This window comes from Pristis pectinata, chromosome 11 (genome assembly GCF_009764475.1).
Source record: "Pristis pectinata isolate sPriPec2 chromosome 11, sPriPec2.1.pri, whole genome shotgun sequence".
Classification (NCBI taxonomy): domain Eukaryota; kingdom Metazoa; phylum Chordata; class Chondrichthyes; order Rhinopristiformes; family Pristidae; genus Pristis; species Pristis pectinata.
The window spans coordinates 44,196,134-44,219,051 of NC_067415.1; the positions used below are offsets into that span (position 1 = coordinate 44,196,134).

General features: G+C 40.3%; 1 protein-coding gene across 1 annotated transcript in view; it reads right to left on the minus strand.

The window, feature by feature from the left end:
* The window catches only part of LOC127575821 (NADP-dependent malic enzyme-like), a 107,235-nt gene extending 99,571 nt beyond the window's left edge, over positions 1–7,664 (minus strand). Inside the window, exon 1 of the mRNA XM_052025957.1 lies at positions 6,932–7,664. Within this exon, the coding sequence (XP_051881917.1) occupies positions 6,932–7,123 (192 nt within the window). The 5' untranslated portion in view covers positions 7,124–7,664. The remainder of the gene's footprint in view (positions 1–6,931) is intronic.
* Positions 7,665–22,918: the final 15,254 nt, after the last annotated feature.

The following is a 22,918-nucleotide window of genomic DNA, read 5'->3' on the forward strand; positions in this document are numbered from 1 at the left end:
CTGGGCTCAGAAGTGAGCAGGTGAGCAGACTCTGGAGTATTTTGACATTCAAACACTCAAAACATTTAAAAATATAAATTTAAAAAACATTTTAAAAAGTGAAAAGAAACACTCAGCTAGAAAACATTTAGAAGCCAAGTTAAATCATAAATATTTAACATAGAAATTATCTCTCTTAACTTTGCAGCCATATGCAACTTCTTAAATGAATGACTCACTGGATTTGCTCTAGATCAAGGCCAGCACCAATTCAGCAGGCAAACTTCCCTGTGTAAATGCTGGCAAATCTGTAGAAGATCATGTTTCCTCGTTTGTACAGGTGTTCCAAACTTCCACACAGCTATGGAGATAAATGCTGGCACTTCTGCACAAAACTGATAATGTTTCTGCGAAAGATTTGGGCCAACTATCCTTTCCACTGTAGCTCAACCCCTCTACGAAGCTAACCAGGATCAGAAGCACATGGAATAATCCTGAAAAAGTAACTTCATGTCAGTAACCATCAGTTTGCCATTAATTTACCAATTTTCTTGTGCCATTGCGTAAAAATATTTGCAGCTGTTAAAGACCTATACATGTTTCAAGATACCTCATAAGAGTAGTATCAAACAAGAAATTTGACATTGAACCACAAAAGGATATTAGGGCAGGTATCCAAGGCCTTGGTTTTAAGGAGCTTTTTAAAAATCAGGAACTCATTCTAAAGCTTGGGGCAGCTGAAGCTGTGGCCATCAGCAATCATGTAGTTACATTCGGGGATATTCAAGAGAGCAAAATTCGAAGAGAACAAATATCTTGGAGGTCTAATAAGCCTGATGATTACCAAGATAGGCAGGGATAAACAAGGTCAAGGAATGCTTGGACAATTTAATATCTATTGAAAGTAAAACAAGGACTCTCACCAAGACTGCATTGGAATAATCAAACTTAGAAGCAATAAAAGTAGTGGCAAGTTTTTCAGCAGGGGATAAATTGTGGCAAGGTCAAAGTCAGGTGACATGATGGAGGTGAAAATTATAGATGGAGAAGGCAGGAATGCAAAGTCTGAAACAGAATTCAAGGTTAAATATGACAACAAAGTTTGAAGAGTCTAGTTCAGTTTTACAGTTGTCAGGGAAAGGATGGAAATGATACCCAAGGAAAAAGGAGCTTGAGATGCGGAAGTGAAGATAATGGCTTCAGTCTTTCCAATATTTAACTGAGAAAGTTTCTGGTCATCCAATGCCAGATGTGTATGAACAGTCTGACAGTGTCAAGGAAGGTGGTAAAGTTAAGCTATATGTTGTTATCAACATACCTGTTAGACTGAATCCAAGTTTTCAGATGTTACCCTAGGGCATCACAGAGGAGTAGAGTGGCCAAGAATAGACAGAGTACTTGGGAAATAGTAGGCCAGAGTGCAGCCCACATATCAAGCCACTTCTATTTACTGGACTAAGTACGATGAATTAGAAGGCCACTCAGGCCTGAAAAAGATATTTTTCTATTTTTATGAAAAAGGTTGCACCTATAAAGAGCATCAATTCTGAAGTAATTATTAACAGCAGATGAGCAAACCTAAATATGTATTTTACTGCATCTTCCAATGCTAAATTAATGTCCCACTCAAATTTGATTTGAATATATGCAAAAAGAAAAATCAATTGTCCCATCCAAGTGAGCCTATTTGTACATGCTGCCACACCAACATCCTCCAGACCAAAGCAAAATAGAGAAAAAGACTAAAACCTTGTTATGAAATAGTTTAAGAGATATTCAGGAACAGCACACAGAGGTCAGGCAGGAGCTTCTTCAGGACAACACAGGTCACCGGCAAGATTTGCCAACATAGGCAGCGAGGTCAGCATGGGCGTTATGGTGACTTGGGCAGGGGTAGAAGAGAAATGGAAGGCCCTAACCTGCCTCTGCACCAAGTCAGCCAGTCAAGAGCCAACACAGTGAAATCAGAATCTTGCAATTACTACAAGTGGCAGGCGATACAACATCATTCATTCTGCCTGTTGTCTGACAAGAACCTGTGCTTGGTTCAGGATCTAATCAAGGCCAAGTCATTTGATTTGCTTTATATTCACCAATACATCAATTTATCAATGGTAGATAGCCAGCGTGTTTCCCACAGTAGGGCATCTAAAACTAGAGGGCACAGGTTTTAGGTTAGAGGGAGGAGGTTTAAAGGGGATCTTGGGGGGGGGGGGGGGGGGGGGGGAAGGGGTGTGGTGTTTAAACTTTTTCCACACAACAAGTAGTTGGTATCTGAAATGAGCTACCAGAGGGGGTGATGGAGGTAGGAACAGCAACAACACAAGAGGCACCTTGACAGGTACTTGAATAAGCAGGGCACAGAGGGATATAGAAATAATGCAGGCAAGTGGGAGTAGTATAGATAGGCATGATGATCAGCATAGAAATGGTGGGCCGAAAGGCCTGTGGCAGTGCTGTATGATTCTACAACTGTAATTGGAAATAAGATTTTGGTGGATGTTAGATCATGTGGAATCATTATCAATCTTTTCTGAAAGTTGACACATTTCAATTTAAAGTAGTATTTCTTAACAAGCATCCTCATTTAGGTCTCCTTGAAATTTATGATTTGCTGTTAAAAATCTCCAGTTGCCTCTACCTATCCCAACAGCCCAGAGTCCCAAGTATTGATATCATTCTGTAGCCCTGCTTTGGATCTTCTCTAGAGGTTACCATGTATTTCACCACATCAGCGAGTAAAATATTTGCAATGTGGTCAAACAAATATTTTGTACAAGTATTGCACTTCTACTTTTGTTTTTAAATGTATGCTGTTTAAAAAAAACTCATCTACTTCCCCAACGGCCTCAAAATAATGATCACAGTCCATAAATTTCATTAGTTACGAGTAAGATCCCTCATTTGTTCCAAAGTTTTAAACAGATAACCTTGTGTACTGTGCCTAATCAGGCATAGCCCAACTCAATTATAACATGTTAATTTATTGTCTTCCATGCATAGAAATGTCAATCTTTAATATATCCTGATCAACCTGTTTTCTTGCTGAGACTTCATTCCACAAATCTGTAAAAGATGGAGAAGTTGCAGTGCCACTTACAGTATTAAAACCATCACAACTTTAAATCAACAAATAAGCACCATCCTAATATTTCTACTTACCTAAAATAAGATTTGAATAGACCTACTTAACACAACTTCATAAAAATTATAAAGCCACAAAAAATACTTCTTACAATGAAACAAAAAGGAAAATATTTCCAAAAAAAATTCACTTATTCAATTGACAAGCACAGATTCCATGTTTGTGCTGTTAATACAAGTACCATTCTAAACAAGTGAAAACTTGTGCCACAAATTTCCCATCAGATATGCACCAAAGCTTTATCTTAAATAAGCCAATTATTTCATCATTCTTTATTTGCTTTTGGTCAATCTTATTTACAGTGCAAAGAATATCCTAGCAATACTGTGGTAAATAATTAGAGAAAAGAAATAGCCTTAATCATTATTGTTTGTAGGCAAGATACAGAAAGCAAGTGAAATTGCAACTTAAAAGAAAACAAGTTTTACTGCCTGGCATCTATAGTTGCTATGTTACACAAAGAAAACGAGTCATAACTGACTACTTTCATTGTTGTCATTTTGGATTTTGTTTATGAAGTGATCAATGTATTTAGCTGCCATTCCAGAACCATCATGTGCTCAAAGCTTTACACAAGATAATGCAATAAAAAAAAAATCACACTTTTTGGTATTCTAATAAATTTCCTCCAAATTAAGCAAAACTAAAGTCCATAAATAAAGCTTGCTCCAGAAATCAGGCCACAACTTAAAAAAGTTAGCCACAGGCTCTTCAGATATTGCACCACAGGCCTTAACAGCATGGAATTCATAGAGTCAGAGTACTACAGCACAGAGACAGGCCTTCAGCCCGTCTAGTCCATGCTGGCCTGGTTTTCTGCCTAGTCCCATCTACCTGCACCTGGACCATAGTCCTCCAGACCTCTCTCATCCATGCATCTATCCAAACTTCTCTTAAATGTTATAATTAAACCCACATCCAACATTTCCGCTGGCAGCTCATTCCACGCTCGCACCACCCTCTGAGTGAAGTAGTCCCCCCTCAGATTCCCCTTAAATATTTCACCTTTCACCCTAAACTTATGACATCTAGTTCTAATCTCACTCAACCTGAGGGGAAAAAGCCTGCATGCATTCACCCCATCTATACCCCTCATAATTTCATATACCTCTATAAGATCTCCCCTCATTCTCCTGCGCTCCAGGGAATAAAATCCTAACCTATTCCTATAACTCAGGTCCTCAAGTCCCGGCAACATCTGTGTAAATTTTCTCCGCACTCTTTCAAGCTTATTGATATCTTTCCTCTAGGTAGTTGACCTTCAACATAACATCCCAATTCCCATACTCAATGCCCTGATTTATGAAGGCCAATGTGCCAAAATCTCTCTTGATGACACTATCTTCCTTGTGATGGCACTTTCAATCTGTATTCCCGGGTCCCTTTGTTCTACAGCACAACTCAGAGCTCTACCATTCACTGTGCAAGTCTTACCCTGGTTTCTCCTCCCAAAGTGCATCACCCCACAATTGTCTGCATTAAATTCCATCTGCCATTTTTCAGCCCATTTTCCCAGCTGGTCCAGATAACTTTGCCAGCTTCGATGGCCTTCCTTGCTGTCCACTATGCCCCCAATCTTGGTGTCATCCGCAAATTTGCTGATCCAGTTTACCACATTATCTGAATCATTAATATAGATGATAAACAACAATAAGCCCAGCACCGATCCCTGTGGCACACCATTAATCACAGGCCTCCAATCAGAGAGGCAACCATCTACTACCACTTTCTGGCTTCTCTTGCTAAGCCAATATTGAATCCAATTGACTACTTCATCCTGAATGCCAAGCGACTTAACCTTCTGGACCAGCCTCCCATGTGGGACTTTGTCAAAGGCCTTGCTAAAGTCCATGTTTGACAATGTCCACCGCCTTCCCTTGATCAACCTTCCTGGTATCCTCCTCGAAAAACTCTAAGATTGGTTAGACATGACCTGCCACTCACAAAGCCACGTTGACTATCTCTAATCAGGCCCTGTCTATCCAAATACTTATACATCCTGTCCCTCAGAATACACTCCATTAATTTACCCACAGCTGACGTCAGGCTGATTGCCCTATAATTTCCCAGCTTATTCTTAGAGCCTTTCTTAAGCAATGGAAAAACATTAGCTATCCTCCAGTCCTTTGGCACCTCACCCATGGCTAAGGATATTCTAAATATCTGCCAGGGCCCGTGCAAATTCTGCACTAGCCTCCCACTGAATCATCCAGTTGTAAAGCACAGAAACAGGCCATTCAGCCCAACTCATCCCTGCTGACCATGAAGCCCAGCTACGCCAATCCCATTTGGCTGCATGGACCCCATAATTGTATACTCGTTTCCTATCCAAGTACCTGTACAAATACCTTTTAAACATTATAATTTTATCTGCCTTTACCACTTCCTCAGGCAGCTTATTTCATACAACCTCCACCTTGTGTAAAACTTACTCCTCAGATCTAATTTACATTTATCCCCGATCTTAAACCTATGCCCTCTTATGTCAGACTCCCCACCCCAAGAAAAAAAGACTATGACTATCTGGCCTATGTCCCTCATAACTTTTGTAATCATCTATAAAGGTCACCCCTCAGACTCGCATTCAAGTGAGAATAAACCCAGCCAATCCAATTTTTCCTTACAAATAAATCCCCTCATTCCAGGCAACATCCTGGTGAATCTCTTCTGCACTCTTCCTAACACTACTACACACTTTTTGTTGTCTGGCAACTAGAACAGTGCACCACAGTCCAAGTGTGGGCTGACCAATGTTAACATGGCATCAGAGCCCACTAATGGGTGATGCAACATTGGCATGACAACTCTCAGAATAGTAGAGCTAGGGCTCTAGTTTAGGATTGGGAAAAGTGGTGATCAGGGAGATTAAGCATAGAGGTGGAGAAGCACTGCAAATAAAAACAATTATACCGTAGACCAAGTGTCAACGGCTGCCCTAGGACAAGCCAAACTTGTAGAATGATTTGACCTTGCTTTGCATTCTAATGTTACTCCAAACTAAATTTGTTAGTTATACTATAGTACCTGCCCAGGATATGGACCGTCAGATCATCATTAGTGATAAAGCAGGCTTTGAGTCTCATAAAGAGAGAGGTTAGATTTCTGGAATTATTTTTAAATGTTTGAGAGCACAAAGTAATGCTTATGCCACATAAGGTAATTTGAAGCCCTTGATGCCAAATTAGGAATTGATTCTGATAGGCCAGATTCAAAACATAAATTTATCTGCTCTCTTTCTCTTCCGATGCTGCCCTATTCTGCTGAATGTTTCCACAATTTTATAATTTTCCTTCAGAACTCCACTATCTGCAATGTTCTAATTGAAAACTGTGCATTATCTTGTTTAGATGTTTACATCAAATAAAGGGGAGAGTGAATAGGAAGATGGATTTATACACCTTCTGGTCTGGGGCACAGACCCAAGGTGATTTTCCTCTCTTGCAGTCCACAAGTTGGACCAAAATTTGACTTCATTCCACTTTTGCCCTGGTCCAAGACCCAACCCCATTTAACAAAACAAAATGACAGGGTAACTACCATAAATTCTGCATCCTTAAAAAGCTGCAGAATAGCCACCCCGGCGCTCTCCCCTATTTTGTGTTTTTTGTTAAATATCAGCTTGGTGACCTTCAGAAACAACATGACCCACTTGCAAACATTTCACACCGCATTAAAGGATTGCCACCATGACGAATCATGCAGCAGGGGGGAAGCTCCAGAGAGACAGTATGACTGGCGCCGACCCGGTGCCAGCCTCCCGAACGGACAGAGGGTGCTGATGGACCCGGCCTGCAGCCCCCGACTCACCTTGTTGAGGTGGGGGTTGCGAGTGATCTCGTAGCCCCGCTTCTTGGTGTGAAGCTGGGGGCCGGGGCCTCGGCCACTGCTGCTCGCTCTGGCCCAGCTCCGGATCGCGTTGCCCGGCACCGGGAGGTGCAGCGGGCCGCTGACAGCTCTCGACAAGCTGGCAAGCCGCTTGGAGAAGGCCAATGCGCTCATGGTGCTCGCCGCGTCCGTCTACAGTGGAAGTGCCGGAGAGAAGGGTGAGAGGCGACAGTGATTGCAGGGCAGACACAACCTGTGCACAAACATCCACTTTATTGCACTTTTGTGATCCGCGGCAGCCACCGGGATTGGCAGCGCTCGGGTATTGATAACAAGCCGCGGGTCAAAGGTTCGCTTTTAATTGGCCCTGACTTTGCATTCGTTGTGAGCCGGGCTGGCGTGCACTGAAGCAACCGGTGCAACGCCTCTCTGCCCGTCACTTAGCTCCGTGGTGGCCGGCGGTCGCTCACTGGCAGATCCACCCCTCCTCCCCACCAAACTGTTGGGTAGGCCTCGGGATACTCTGCAAACTGACTGTTTTTTTGCATTCTGATTCAGATATGTGATAACTACCCCCAAGGGTTGCAGAAGAGCTTCAGGTGTAGCTAGCTTCCATTTTCATTTAAATTGATGTTCGGGGATTGCAAATAATCGAAAAAAAACTTTGACAAATCCACGATCCATTTACTTAGGCAGCAATGTTTTGACAGCATCAACACTGTGAAGCTGTAATGTAAAATGTTATGTTTATTCAAGGATAATTTATTTTACTTTAATTTGTATTATTTAAATGCATTTCTTACATATTCAGCTATCACCTGCCAATCCATCATTATATGATTAACTGACAGTATTAGGGATCAAATTCTAATCTGCAGCAGAATGTTCAAAGGTTGAATAAAGCAGTCCTGTAAGCATATTTAACTGATTCAATGGCTTTGATATTTACCCTCTTCCTGGGACAGATGTGCGAGATTCTGGGTTAAAAACATATTGAATTCGATAAAAAGTATAAAGTGCAATTTACCACCATTTTCTCAGTGGTGAGCTTGTGGTATGGGTCATGTCCGCAGAAACTCATACTTTTAAAAAAAAGATTAAAACCCAATAAATGACCTCTACTTGGCCTTGCTCCTCTCTGGCCCAAGCCTAGTGCCAGTAGCTGCACCCACCAAAGCCAGAACATTTGAGTCTCTCCCTGAAAACCTCAGGAGAATCTTCATCTGCCCAGAAGTCCATTTATTGTTCTTCCCTCAGATTCCCTGGGTCCATCTCTGGGTCCTTTCATGTTTTGGGCCATAACTTTGGCTTGATGTGCCCTCTCCAAGTGCTTTTACCCTGGACAACTTCTGCCCAAGTATCTCACTATCAGTATACTGCAGTATATTTCACCTGCTGCCATCAGCAAAGTAAACACCTGTGCAGCTCTTGCTGGCAGACAGTTTGTTGGCATTAGATCAATAAGATCAGAGAATTTAATGCATGGTCCAGAGCTGGTCCCATCATTGGTAATGGAGAATGAGGGAGCCATTCCATTTGGCATAGGCTTCACTGGTATCAGCTGGGACTAGGGTCTATAAGGTTAATAGTTGGGATTTTGGGAGGGGAAACTTAGAAAGTTAAAGAGAAAGGACAAGGTGATAATGCAGATTAACAAAATGGGTAACGAATACTAGAGTTTATCAGAAAGGGACAGAGCATGAAAACAGGAAAGTACACACCCAATTGGAGATGGAAGAGGCAAAAATGATAAAAGGGTAAATTGAAGGCTCTTTATCTGAATCCATGCAGCATTCATAACAAAATTTGGCACAATTAGAAATAAATGTGCACAATTTAATAACCATTATAGAGACATAGTTGCAAAGTGACCAAGGTTGGGAAATAAATATTCCAAGATATTTAACTTCTCAAAGAGACGGGCAAAATGGAAAAGGAGGAAAATTAGCCCTGATAATGAAGGATGGGATAATGGCAGCAGAGAGAAAAGATTTTAGCTGGAAACTCAAGAAACAAACTGGTTTGAGTGGAGCTAAGGAACTGCAAGGGTCAGAAAACATTGATTTTTGTTATGTAGAGGCATTCTGAACAGTCATGATAATGTAGTTCATGGTATAAATCCAGAAATTAGGAGACAAATGTAAAACAATACCCATGGGTGACTTGAACCTACATATAGATTTGGCAAACCTATTTAGCAGTAATAGTATGAAATATATAAGAGATGTTTTTCTAATCAATATATTGAGACTCAGTGAGGGAACAAGCTATTTTAGATATAATATTGTGTCATGAGAAAGGGTTAATTAATAATCTGAAGTTAAGGGGCTTTTATGGCAGAGTGATTTTTATATAATAACATTTTATATGGAGATCTAAAGTGATTTAGTTCACTCTGAAACCAGGGTCTTAAATCTAAACAAAGAAATCTGTCAAGTTAAGAGGCATGAGGTAAAAAAGTATAACAATAAATAAACAATAGCTAACATTGAAACAACTAATACATAGTTTACAAACAACTCATATCCCTTTAAGCCACAGAAAAGAAACAGGAAAAGTAGTCCAGCTGTGGCTATCATGAGGTTAAAAGGTAGTATTAGATCAAAGGAGAAGGTTTGTAATGTTGCCAAAGACAGCTGTAAGCCTGAGCACTGGGAAAATTTCAGAATTCAGCAAAGAGAATGTATAGAGAAAGGGAGAGTAGAATATGAGAGAAATCAAGTGAGAAACATACAAACAGACTGTAAAAGCTTCTAAAGGTATATAAAGAGGAAAAGATTAGCTAACTTTAATCTAAGTCCTTTATAGACAGGAGAAGTGATATTGGTGAAAGAGGAAATAGCAGAAGTTAAACAAATATTTTGTGCCTGTATTCATGGAAGAAGATGCAAAAATAGTGGAAAACAAGAAGTCTAGAGTGGATAAGGAGCTGAATGGAATTAGCATCAGTGGAAAAATGATATTGGATAAATTAATGAGACTGAAAGTTAATAAATTTCCAACACCCAATGACCTGCAAGGCTCTGAAAGAACACCTTTGGGGTTAGTGGATGCATTAGTTGTCATTTTCTTAAATACCATAGATCTTAGAATAGTTCCCTCAACACTAGAAGCAGCAAATGTAACCCCACTGTTTAAGAAAGAAGGGCAAGAGAAAACAAGGACCAGTCAGGCTGACATCAGCAGTCAGGAAGATGTTGGAATCCATTACGGAAGTGATAGGGCACTCAGAAAATAATAATAGGATTAGGTAGAGTCAGCATAGCTATGTGAAAGGAAAATTTTGTTTGACAAATCTGTTAGAGCTTTTTTGAGGTAATTACTAGCAGATAAGGGGCTCTACTGGATAGGATGTTGACTAGTGTTATTAGGAACAAAATTGCTAAAGAAGGCCATTGTAGTTTTATAAATAGAGAGATGCGTTATAGTACTGCTGTGCCATGAACCTGGCACAAATCCAGCAATGAATCATGCCGTGGATCAGTGTGAAGAGGACTGGTGTTGAGCAGGCTGGGGGAGCGTTTAGACGCTGGCCATTGCTGGGACTGGCAGCATTTGCTCCATGTGTTTGACAGACCATCCGGATTCTACAATCTCTCTCATCACCTCCTTTTGGATGTAATGGAAGCTGCTGCCTCCTTCTCACTTTGTTTGGCTGTACAACTTTTTTAAACACAAAGATTTCTCTGAGGTAAAAGCTCAATTGCCAGTGGTCGCCAGTCCCCGGTGACTGCCCACACAGACCGTGCTGGCCATGGTGGAGCCCTGAGTCCCTTATCTCAGCACTGAGCAATCACACCACTCACTCCAGCAGCAATATCCCAAACTATCACTGTTCGGTAACAAGTATAGGCTGTCCCTGGGGAAGGAACAGGTTCCACTTTTACAGATGTTGATTTTCTCCGTAAGTCAGAGAATACACAAAAATCACTTGATATGATAACCATACCTCCACAGTATGGCATCGAAAGCACATAATCAAAAAGATGATAAGAAGGGAGTTACAGGGAGGCAGTCACACCTAGGCTGCAGGATGCAGGTAGCTGGGTGACCGTCAGGAGAGGGAAAGGTGATAGGCAGTCAGTGCAGGGTACCCCTGTGGCCGTTTCCCTCAATAACAAGTAGACCGCTTTGGATACTGTTGGGGGTGACGACCTACCAGGTGAAAGCCACAGTGGACAGGTCTCTGGCACTGAGTCTGGCTCTGTGGTTCAGAAGGGAAGGGGGGAAAAGAGAAGTGCGGTAGTGATAGGGGATTTATTGGTTAGGGGAACAGACAGGAGATTCTGTGGACTCCGGGATGGTATGTTGCCTCCCAGGTGCCAGGCTTAGAGATTCTCAAATCGAGTCCACAGCATTCTTAAGGGTGAGGGTGAACAGCCAGAAGTCGTGGTCAACATCGGTACCAATGACATAATCAGGAAGGGTGATAAGGTCCTGCAAAGTGAGTTCAGGGAGTTAGGTGCTAAGTTAAAAGACAGGACCTCCAGGGTGGTGTTCTCAAGATTGCTACCTGTGCCATATGCTAGTGAGGCAACAAATAGGAAGATAGTGCACATGGCTAAGGAGATGGTGCAGGGGGGAAGGGCTTCAGATTTTTGGATCATTGGGCTCTGTTCCAGGGCAGGTCAGACCTGTGCAAATGGAACGGTTTGCACATGAACTGGAGGGGCTCCAATATCCTTGTGGAAAGGTTTGCTAATGCTGCTTGGGGGGGGTGGGGGTTAAACTAGAGCTGCAGGGGGGGTGGGAACCAGAGTGGCAGGGCAGCAAGTGGAGTAGCTGTGGGTAAAGCAGATGTTAAGCCCACAAGCAAAGACAGAAATCAATTGGTTGATGAGGATGGTGGGACACACGTTCTGAGGTGCATTTATTTCAATGCAAGGAGTATTGTAGGAGAGGCAGATGAACTTAGAACATGGATCGGCACATGGGATTATGATGTTGTAGCCATTAGTGAGACTTGGTTGCAGGAGGGGCAGGACTGGCAACTCAATGTTCCGGGCTTCTGATGTTTTAGACATGATAGAGAGGGAGGTATTAAAGGGGGAGGGGTGGCATTACTTATCAGGGAAAATGTCACAGCAGTCCTCAGAGAGGACATACTGGAGGGCTCATCTACTGAGGCAATATGAGTGGAACTGAGGAATAAAAACAGGATGACTACGTTAATAGGACTATATTATAGACCTCCCAATAGTCAGCGAGATTCAGAGGAACAAATTTGTAGAGAGATAGCTGACAGTTGCAAGAAATATAAGGTTGTGATAGTAGGTGATTTTAACCTTCCACATATTGACTGGGACTCCTATGCTGTAAAGGGATTGGATGGGACAGAGTTTGTCAAATATGTTCAGGAAAGTTTCCTCAATCAATATGTAGAGGTCCCAACTAGAGAGGGCGCGATACTGGATCTCCTCTTAGGGAACGAGACAGGACAGGGCAAGTGTGTGTAGGGGAACACTTTGGATCTAGTGATCATAATTCCATTAGTTTCAAGATAATCATGGAGAAGGATAGGACTGGTCCTTGGGTTGAGATTCTAAATTTTGATGGCAACAGAAGGGATCTGGCAGGTGTGGATTGGGATAGGCTGTTTTCCGGCAAAGAGATGCTTGGTAAGTGGAAGGCTTTCAAAAATTAAATATTGAGAGTACAGAATCTGTATGTTCCTATTAGAATTAGAGGCAAGGCTAACAAGTTCAGGGAACCTTGTTTATCAAGGAATATTGAAGCCCTGGTAAAGAAAAAGAAGGTGGTGCATATCAGGTATAGGCAGTTAGAATCAAATGAGGCGCTTGAGGAGTATAAGAAACGCAAGAGAACACTTAAGAAAGAAATTAGGAGAGCAAAAAGAGGACATGAGGTTGCTCTGGTAGACAAGGAGAAAGAGAATCCCAAGGGTTTCTATGGTTATATTACGAGCAAGAGGGTAGCAAGGGACAAAATTGGACCTCCTGAAGATCAGCATAGTCATCTATGCATGGAGCTGAAAGAAATGGGAGAGATCTTAAATGAATTTTTTGCAGCCTTATTTACTCTTGAGACAGACACAGAGTCTATAGAACTGAGGCAAGAGAGTAGTGAGATCATGGACAGTATCTGGATTACAGAAGAGGAGGTGCTGGCTGTCTTGAGGCGAATTAAGGTGGATAAATCCCTAGGGCCTGACAAAGTGTTCCCTCGGACCTTATGGGAGGCTAGTGCAGAAATTGTAGGGGCCCTGGCAGAGATATTTAAAACGTTCTTAGCCACGGGTGAGGTGCCGGAGGACTGGGGGATAGTTACTGCTGTTCCGTTGTTCAAGAAAGGCTCTAATAATAAGCCAGCAAATTATAGGCCAGTGACCCTGATGTCATTCGTGGGTAAATTATTGGAAAGTATTCTAAGGAACAGGGTATATAAGTATTTAGATAGACATGACCAGATTAGGGGATAGTCACCATGGCTTTGTGCGTGGTAGGCCTTGTCTAACCAATCTTATAGAGTTTTTCGAAGAGGTTACCAAGAAGGTTGATGAAAGAAAGCTGGTGGACATTGTCTACATGGACTTTAGCAAGGCCTTTGACAAAGTCCCGCATGGGAGGCTGGTCCAGAAGGTTAAGTTGCTTGGCATTCAGGATGGAGTAGTCAATTGGATTCAACATTGGCTTAGCGGGAGAAGCCCGAGAACGGTAGTAGTAGGTTGTCTCTCTGGCTGGAGGCATGTAACTAGTGGTGTGCTGCAGGGATCAGTGCTGGGCCTGTTGTTGTTTATCATCTATATTAATGATTTAACTGATAATGTGGTAAACTGGATCAGCAGATTTGTGGATGACACCAAGATTGGGGGTGTAGTGGACAGCGAGGAAGGCTATCAAAGCTTGCAAAGTGATCCAGACCAGCTGAGAAAATGGACTAAAAATGGCAGATGGAATTTAATGCAGATAAGTGTGAGGTGATGCATTTTGGGAGGACAAACCAGGGTAAGACTTACACAGTGAATGGTAGAGCTCTGAGGTGTGCGGTAGAACAAAGGGACCTGGGAATACAGATCCATAATTCCTTGAAAGTGGCATCATAGGTAGATAGGGCCATAAAGAGAGCTTCTGGCACATTGGCCTTCACAAATCAGGGCACTGAGTACAGCAGTTGGGATATTATGTTGAAGTTGTACAAGACGTTGGTGAGGCTGAATACCTACAGGAAAGATATCAATAAGCTTGAGTGTAGAGAAAATTTACAAGAATGTTGCTAGGATTTGAGGACCTGAGTTGTAGAGGAAAGTTGAATAGGTTAGGACTTTATTCCTTAGAGCACAGGAGAATGAGGGGAGATCTTATAGAGGTATACAAAATTATGAGGGGTATTGATATCGGTTTATTATTGTCACTTGTACTGAGGTACAGTGAAAAACTTGTCTTGCATACCGATCGTACAGGTCAATTCATTACAGTGCATTGAGATAGTACAGAGTACATTGACATAGTTCAGGGTAAAACCAGTAACAGAATACAGAGTAAAGTGTCACAGCTACAGGGAAGTGCATTGCAGGTAGACAATAAGGTGCAAGGTCAAACAAGGTAGATTGTGAGGTCAAGAGTCCATCTCATCGTATAAGGGAACTGTTCAATAGTCTTATCACGGTGGGATAGAAGCTGTCCTTGAGCCTGGTGGTACATGCCCTCAGGCTCCTGCCTGATGGGAGAGGAGACAAGAGAGAATGACCTGGGTGGCTGGGGTCTTTGATTATGCTGGCTGCTTCACCAAGGCAGCGAGAGGTATAGACAGTGTCCATGGAGGAGAGGCTGGTTTACATAGGGTGAATGCATGCAGGCTATTTCCCCTCAGGTTGGGTGAGACTAGAACTAGAGGTCATAGATTCAGGGTGAAAGGTGAAATATTTAAGGGGAATCTGAGGGGAAACTTCTTCACTCAGAGGGTGATGCGAGTGTGGAGTCAGCTGCCAGTGGAAGTGGTAGATGCAGGTTCAATTGTAACATTTAAGAGAAGTTTGGATCGGTACATGGATGGGAGGGGTTTGGAGGGATATGGTCCGGTGCAGGTAGATGAGATGAGGCAGAAGATCAGGTCGGGGCGGGCTGAAGGGCATGTTTCTTTGCTGTAGTGCTCTATGACTCTATAACTCTAAAGAACAATTAGTAAAACTGGAGAAAGAGAGGAAACTAGTTTTGCCGTTCATAGGAACAAACGTATGTATGTACGTTGGACTTCTGAATTTAATAATATTATGCAAGCTTGTTTGTATATATGGGTGTCCATAAATTGGGCATTTGTAACCCGTGGATGACCTCTATAGAATTTTTAGACAAACCTCCTGTACCGAAACAAAGTATAATCAACTAACACAATGACTGATGCAACACTGTATAATGTGCATCATAGTCCTTCAAGGTATATTCACACATAATCTGCTGCAGTATGGAATTATCCTGCCACTTCACTAACATATTTAAAACACGACCCAGCATTAACAGATACAGTTGTGAACTTGTTTTAAATTTAACAGTTGCCTTATGGGTTTTTTATATAGGATATTTTCCCTCTGAACCTGCACAGCTATTCAATAACTTCACAGATTATCTGAGGCCAAAATCCATTTGCTCACAGTTTCTGCACTTCTGTTAAACCAAAATTTTCAACCTCAGATTTAAAAAGAACAATTGATATTGTTTGAATTGCTGTTTGTGGGAGTGAATTACAAATATCTATCACCCTTTGCATGTGGAAATGTTTCATAACCTCTGGCTTTGTGCAGTCTTTGCTTATAATTTAATTCTTGGAGTCCAGGTATCATTTTGTTAAATCTGTGCTGCACATTCTCTAAGATCGATATAATCCTTCTTTAAGAACTGCTGGGTGTCTGACTAGGATCTTGCATTGCTGTAGGATAATTTCTTTTCTGTGATAGTCAAGCCCTCTAGATATAAAGGCCACACCCCATTTTCCTTGATTATTTTCTGCACCTGCTCATGACATTTAATGGTCCATATGCATCAACCCTAAGTCTCTTTGGTAGTTATATTTACCTTTTTTGGACCTCATATTTGTCTATATTGAAATGCATTTGCCAGAGTTTTGTCTGATTTGCTTAAACTATTAATCTTTGCAATTTAATGTCTTCATCTATACTGGTTACAATGCTGGCTCTCATTGTGTCAACAGCAAATTTAGATGATGAAAAATAAATCAATTTGTCCAAGTTATTTACAAAAGGATGACTAGTTGTGGTCCAAATATGGAGTCTGTGAGATATATTATGCCAGTTTGAATAGTTGTCCATTATCCCAACTTTGTGTGTCTTGATTCTCAGCCAATTTCCTAGCCAGTCAATAATTTGCCTTCAACTTTATGAGCTTCAGCTGTAACTAACAGTTTGTTTTTTCAAGTCCTTTCTGGATGATACGAATAGCATTCAAAGAGTTTCCCATATCCACTTCTTTGGTCACCTGCTGAAAAAAATCCAGTCACATTTGTCAGGCTTGACCTACCTCTTAGTAATTCATGCTGGCTCTGTCTGATCAACTGAATATATTCAAGGTAATTGGTCACTGCATCATAATTATAGACTTTAGTTATCCCCCAACAACACATGCATGGCTAACATTGAACTATCTTGGGGTTCAGAAAACTGGGAAGTAAAAGGCAGAAGGGAGCTGCCCACTCAAGATACTTTGTGCTTCTTGTAATGCCATTTGTGATTTTATAGAAGCTGTCATGTTTCACATAAACACTCAAGGAAGCCTTAAGCATTTTATCTGCAAACTGTGGCTTCCCTCTGTCCCCATTGCTACAGTCATGGCCTACTTACCAACCCCTACTTCAGCTGCAATCTCTGGCCTGCTTTCCTCTCAACTGAAGGGTTATTAGATTCACTGTTGGATAACACAATATTTACCTATTTAACCACTCTTTTAAGAAACCATTTTTTGTCCTTGTGCGCTCACTTTTATATATCTATGACATTATTTTGCTTCCCATTAGAAATTTGAGCACGTAATTATTTCAATTGAACACTTGAAAATTGTGGGTTGTAAATGCCTAAATTTCTGATATGTGGTCTGGGAAGGCAAGGCACACTGCCAAGAGTTCAAAGTTGGAAAATTTACTTGGAAGTCTACAGCCTTGAAATATTTCATAAGCTCTGGTCTACTCGGGAGGTCCTCTGATCCAGAGGTTGTTTGCTATTGCTTAATTTGTTCTCTTAACTTTTTTAATTCTTTCAGAACCCCTGCCAATCCATTTAGAGGTTTGACCAACACTTTGCTAACTCATTCAGTGCCTTTTTTTTCACCCATTTGGAAAGGAAAAGAGTCCATCGCATAGTTTTTTCTTTACAATGATGTATATGCCAAATAAAATGGAACTTACCTTTCTTATTTCCCAAAGCATTAATTTGCAACATTTCAGCTAATATATTCCAACAAATGCATCTAATATCTTCTAAAGTTCAGGAGATATATTACCTTACTGTTCAGGGGCCACATTATTATTATTGCCTCTCAAGGTTGTAATTTCATTTGATGTTTGGTTTTGTTTTTGTTTATTGAAAAGTGCTGATGGATAAAAGATTTACATAACTTCAAAAGTCATACAAGGTGTTATTTTTAACCAATGAAGAGTTTTTGAAACAGTTTCTGTTATATAAGAATTGGAACAGCAAATTTGTGCAAAGCATGTTGGTTGCACAATGTGATAATGACTTGACAATTGTTTCTTAAAAATGTTGATTGAGGGATAATTATTGGGCAGGAGACTGGGAGAATTTCACTGCTCACCTTCTTAAAAATGCTACACAGTATAAAGGCCTAAAGCATCATCAAACTCAAGGCTCTTGAAAACAGAGATAGAAAAGTAACAATGTGGTTAACTAAAGACAATAATCATACAAAGTTAGCCAAGTTGTGTCAAGATGGTTGAACTACAACTGACCACAGGAGTATACAGACATGAAATAAAGCATTCAAAAGGAAGATGGAATTGTTTAACTCTATCATTATCAATCCTAAAGGACAAAGTTGTATATTAGCAGTCGTATCGCAAAAAGATACTTTTATTGTTCAAACCCGATAGTCTTATCAGCAAAGTACTAATTTCAAACCATAAACATAACCTTGCTAAATTATGTAGTTACCTTGGACATTGAACATAATTTTGTTAACTGTAATCAGAGAAAATATGCTAATATTAAGATTCTGTAATACATAAATTACATTTTCCTGTAATGATTTGTGTAATTTATTTTTAAGTTGATGTTAACCATGTAAATAAGGATGCATTAATAAATACCATTGTTTTCAGTATCTGACTGTCCTCAGCTCAGGCAATTGGAACATCATCATTTCAGATCAGTAATATAGTTATTAATTTTGAAGCCAGTTTATGCCATTGCATTGATTAAAGTAATGTGATTTGACCTGAGCTACATTTCAGATGTGAGCTGCATCTAATAACCCTAGATGTATATTTATAAATAGCAATTTTGATATGACATTAAAAAAATAAGTATTCACTGAATGTTCTTTACTTGAAAAGGATTAGATAACTGCAAACTTATTACTCCCATAATCATTAAGTAGATTATGTACCTACTTTATATCAACGCAAAGGAATTTAGCGTAAGCAGGTAAAAAGACTGTCTGTAGAGTATTCACTATATGTTAAATATGGTACTTATCAAGGAGACTATGTCAAACCAGTTTGAGTCTCCATTCTGGACTGACTGAACAAAATGATTCATAAAGTTGAATACAATCAACACCTCTGTATTCACAGAGTTGTGCAAACAGATGACAATGTCTGCAGTAAGTGGCAGATTCCCTTTTCACCTTATTGATTAAGTACATTTGTCACTTCTCATTCATATCCTCATATGCCCTGCTTGTATTTTACTGGGGGCCAAAGGGTTTTAATTTCTGGTGAGATTCAATCTCCTTACATTACTTTTCCTCCATCCCGAGTTGTCTCTCTTCCTCCATGATATTGTCATAGGAACAGTGGCACAGCTAATAGAACTGCAGCCTCACAGCACCAGAGACCACGTTCAGTCCTGACCTCGGGTGCTGCTGGTGTGGAGTTTGTTATGTTCTCCCTGAGTCTACATGGGTTTCCTCCGTGTGACTGGTTTCTTCCCACGTCCCTACACTGTGTGGGTTGGTAAGTTAATTCGTCACTGTAAATTGCCCATAGTATGTAGTGAGTGAGAGAATCTGGGGAAAGTTGAAGGGAAAGTGGAGAGTGTAAAATGGATGGCTGATGGTTGGTGAGGACTCAATGGGTGAAGAGCCTGCTTCCATGCCGTATCTCTCTTATACTCTATGAGAAAGTAAAACCACAGGGAATACTACATCGACTCAAGAACCTTCATTATTTAACCACTTAATACACCTTGGCCTTCGAGACATCTCACTCTCTCCTACTTCACTTGACCTGAAACACCAACACTGTTTCTCTTTCTAAAGATGCTGACTGTTTCCAGCATTTTCTGTTTTTAATTCAGATTACCAGCATCTACAGATTTTTGATTAGCACAAACTTAACTCAATGTGTATAAAACAAGGATTTTATTATTAATAAGCCATTGGCTGTATTATAATGTACAAGTTCACTCGTTGTCCTTGATGGAGCATCATGTGGTCGAGCTGCAGCAAGTAGTACCTGGATAACATGGATCACTCAGGAGCCACCTTTCAGCAAAGATCAGATTGCAGAAATTCACTCTTGCCTTCAGTATGGCAGCACAGCCTCTGGTCATCTGAAGAAAAGGAGCTTTGAAGATCAACACCCCAAACCCGAAACAAGACTCAGTCCAATGGGCAACAGTGGCAGGAATTTAACTGCATCAAAGAGAGTGAAGCTTCAAAGTCCAAATTTATTGTTTTTCCTCTTAAGCTAAGGGACAAAGAACAGATACTTCATCCTGGGCCAGTCTGTGCAAGCTTGCCCCGTATCTGCGTGGGTTTCCTCTGGGTGCTCTGGTTTCCTCCCACGTTCCAAAAACGTATGGGTCAGTTAACATGCGCGGACTCATTGGGCCGGAAGGGCCTGTTACTGTGCTGTATAAATAAAGTTTTAAAAGATATATATATGTTAATAAAAAGCAAAAATTGCAAATATAGGAAATCATAAGGAAAGACAAAAAATATTGGAAACACTCAGCAGATGAGTCAACATGTGTGGGGTGAATGGAGAACAAAATTATAGTTTAATGCATCATGACAAAAATTAAATGTTCATGGAAGATTCTACTGCCTACTGACAAGTTTATGAAACTTGAATGATAGAAGTGACAAAGTAAAAATCAAAACCAATGTAGAATAGTTAAAGCTTCAGAACACAGATATATCAATGTTTTAAAATAATTTGTGGAAAATGTAATGTATTCCTGATTTTAAAAAAGGACAGCAATCACATATTAAATTGATCAATCCTTTGACAAAATTTATGGATAAAATAACCTGAATAACTTGAAATAAAGGCTCATTCCTTTTCATGGTTCTCGTATTTGATGTTCACCTCAATAATATTAACAAGTTAATAAATGTAGCGTAGGGCGACATTCACTGGTTATATACCTGATGGCCCAATTTTATGCTCCCAATAAAATCTGTGCTGGGAATTAAACTAACTGATCACAATTTTGTCTTTGAGAAGCAGCCATACAATTTTGGCCCAGTGTCAGCAGACTGCCTGATAGGCCAAGTAAAATATCAGAAATAAAAACAGAAAATGATGGAAAATCTCATAGGATCAGCTGGCATCTGTGGAGAGTGAAGCAGAGTTCACATTTCAGGTTGATGAACTGAAATTCAGTTAACTGAATGTCAGTTTTCAAAAACTTAAGAAAGTTCAGCCATTTAAAAGGAAATAAATTATCAGGACATATTGTGTCAATGTTTTGATGTGTATAGTTGATTTTGTAAATCAGATAGTAAAGAGGGCCTGGGGAAACAAATACATGGGGAAACAAATACCGGGTAGAAGTTAAAGTGACACAGTATGAAATCCCTGCCTGATAGCTGGTAAACCTGACATGTTAGGGATGAGAAGATTTTCCAGTCTGGGGATTCCAGGTTGTATTCCCAAGAGAGAAAGGCAATTCATTTGCTAGGAGGTGGCAGCCATGCTCAATGGTCTGTAGAATGCATGGGGGTTTGCCATCTGTGAAATAAATGCTCTGTCAAGCTAAAGCTATTCAGAGAGAGTGATGAATGCACTGCCCCTTGAAACAAGGTCTCACTGGTTTGAAGTACTATTAAAAACAACTTAATGATTGACTTAGTGTAGGTTACCATTCTGATTGGAAATATTTGGTAGTTTTAAGTTTAGTGGGGTATTTGACTTCATATCCATGTTTCTGTGGTACGTGTCAACAGTTTAGTCTCCAGGAGGTTATATAGCTGTATCCTAATATCCTCCATGACACAGGTACTGAAGACAGGATTTTTCTGAGATGGCAGTGAAACATAATCTGGGCCAATAGTGCGGATTATTGCATACTGATAGTGCTTACCTGACATTGTTCTGCTTTCATATGTTTAACAGTCTTACATGCCTAAATTGTGAAACTTTTGTAGCCAGGAGTTTTAATCAGTACAACTTTAAATGTGAAAGGATCAAGCAATGCTGCAGAACAATTGTGGGGAAATACCAGTGTAAAAATATCTCCCCCAACAATCACAGAAATTAATGTATTTAGCAAAATACAACAAAATATTGATAGATTAATTACATTCCTGATTTCTATTAACAACATGGCCATTAAGTGCATCAAAGAAATGAAACTCAAGGTGCAATTAGTTTTGCATGAATTTACTGATGAGATTAGATTTGAATTGTCCATTAGTGCTGCAAATAGAGCATATGTGTCCCCTTCCCAAACCATGCCACCACTACCAGTGAACGGGCAAAGGTTGTGGTTTGTGTGTAAATGTAGCTCTGATGCCATTCTATTCCAGTTAATGCAAAGATGAGAGGGCTGTCCTGTGAGTGGATTAGATCAGTAAGTTTTGAGTGTTAGAAGAAATAAAAGAGAAGTCATTGAAATGTGTAAATATTTCTGAATGTTTTCCAGGATAAGTGTTGAGAAGCTACTTCCTGCCGTGATAGGGTCTGAAACTAGGGTCTCAGAATAAGGAATCAGTTACTTAAGATAGATATGAAAATTGTGAATCTTTAAAATTCTCTGTCCCAAAAAAACTGTGAGTAAAAGGTTGGTGAGTATATTCAAGGTTGTCTTTGATAGATTTTTGGGTACCAAGGAAACCAAAGACATTTGGAGTAAAGTTTAAAAAAGATCAGAATCAGGTTTATTACCACTGACTTATATGTCGTGAAGTATGTTGTTTTGTGGCAGCAGTACAGTGCACAGACATAAAATTACTATAAGTAACAGAATAAATAAATAGTGCAAAAAATAGGACATTGTGGAAATTCAACCATGATCTGACTGATTGCTGAAATGGCTTACTAGGTCAATAAAGATAATATATTCTGAAAATATTGTCAAAATACTGCTTCCAACTCCACCTCTCCCCCCTCCGAACCTGGCTCCTTCTGCCCATCATGCCTTACCCCTCCTTGGTCCACCTCTCATCTACCAATCATTGTCTCATCCCTCCCTCTCTCTTCTTTACATTGGGTATCTGCCCTCTCCACTCTCAGACCTGATGCAGGGTCTCGACCTGAAACATCGACAGTTCCTTTTCCCCCCACAGATACTGCTCGGCCTGCTAAGTTTCTCCAGCAGTTTGTTTATTGCTCCAGGTTCTAGTATCTGCAGCATCTTGTTTCTCCAAGAACTTATATTCATCTCCCAATGCACAGAATATATCCCTAGAAATACTAACCATGGGTGAGTATTTACTCTATAGTTTCCTTGAATAAAAACGGTAAAATTTTATATAAAACAAGTAAAACTCTTGTGCTGCTTAGCAGTAGAGCCATGTTAAAAGAAGATGCTGTTGAAGT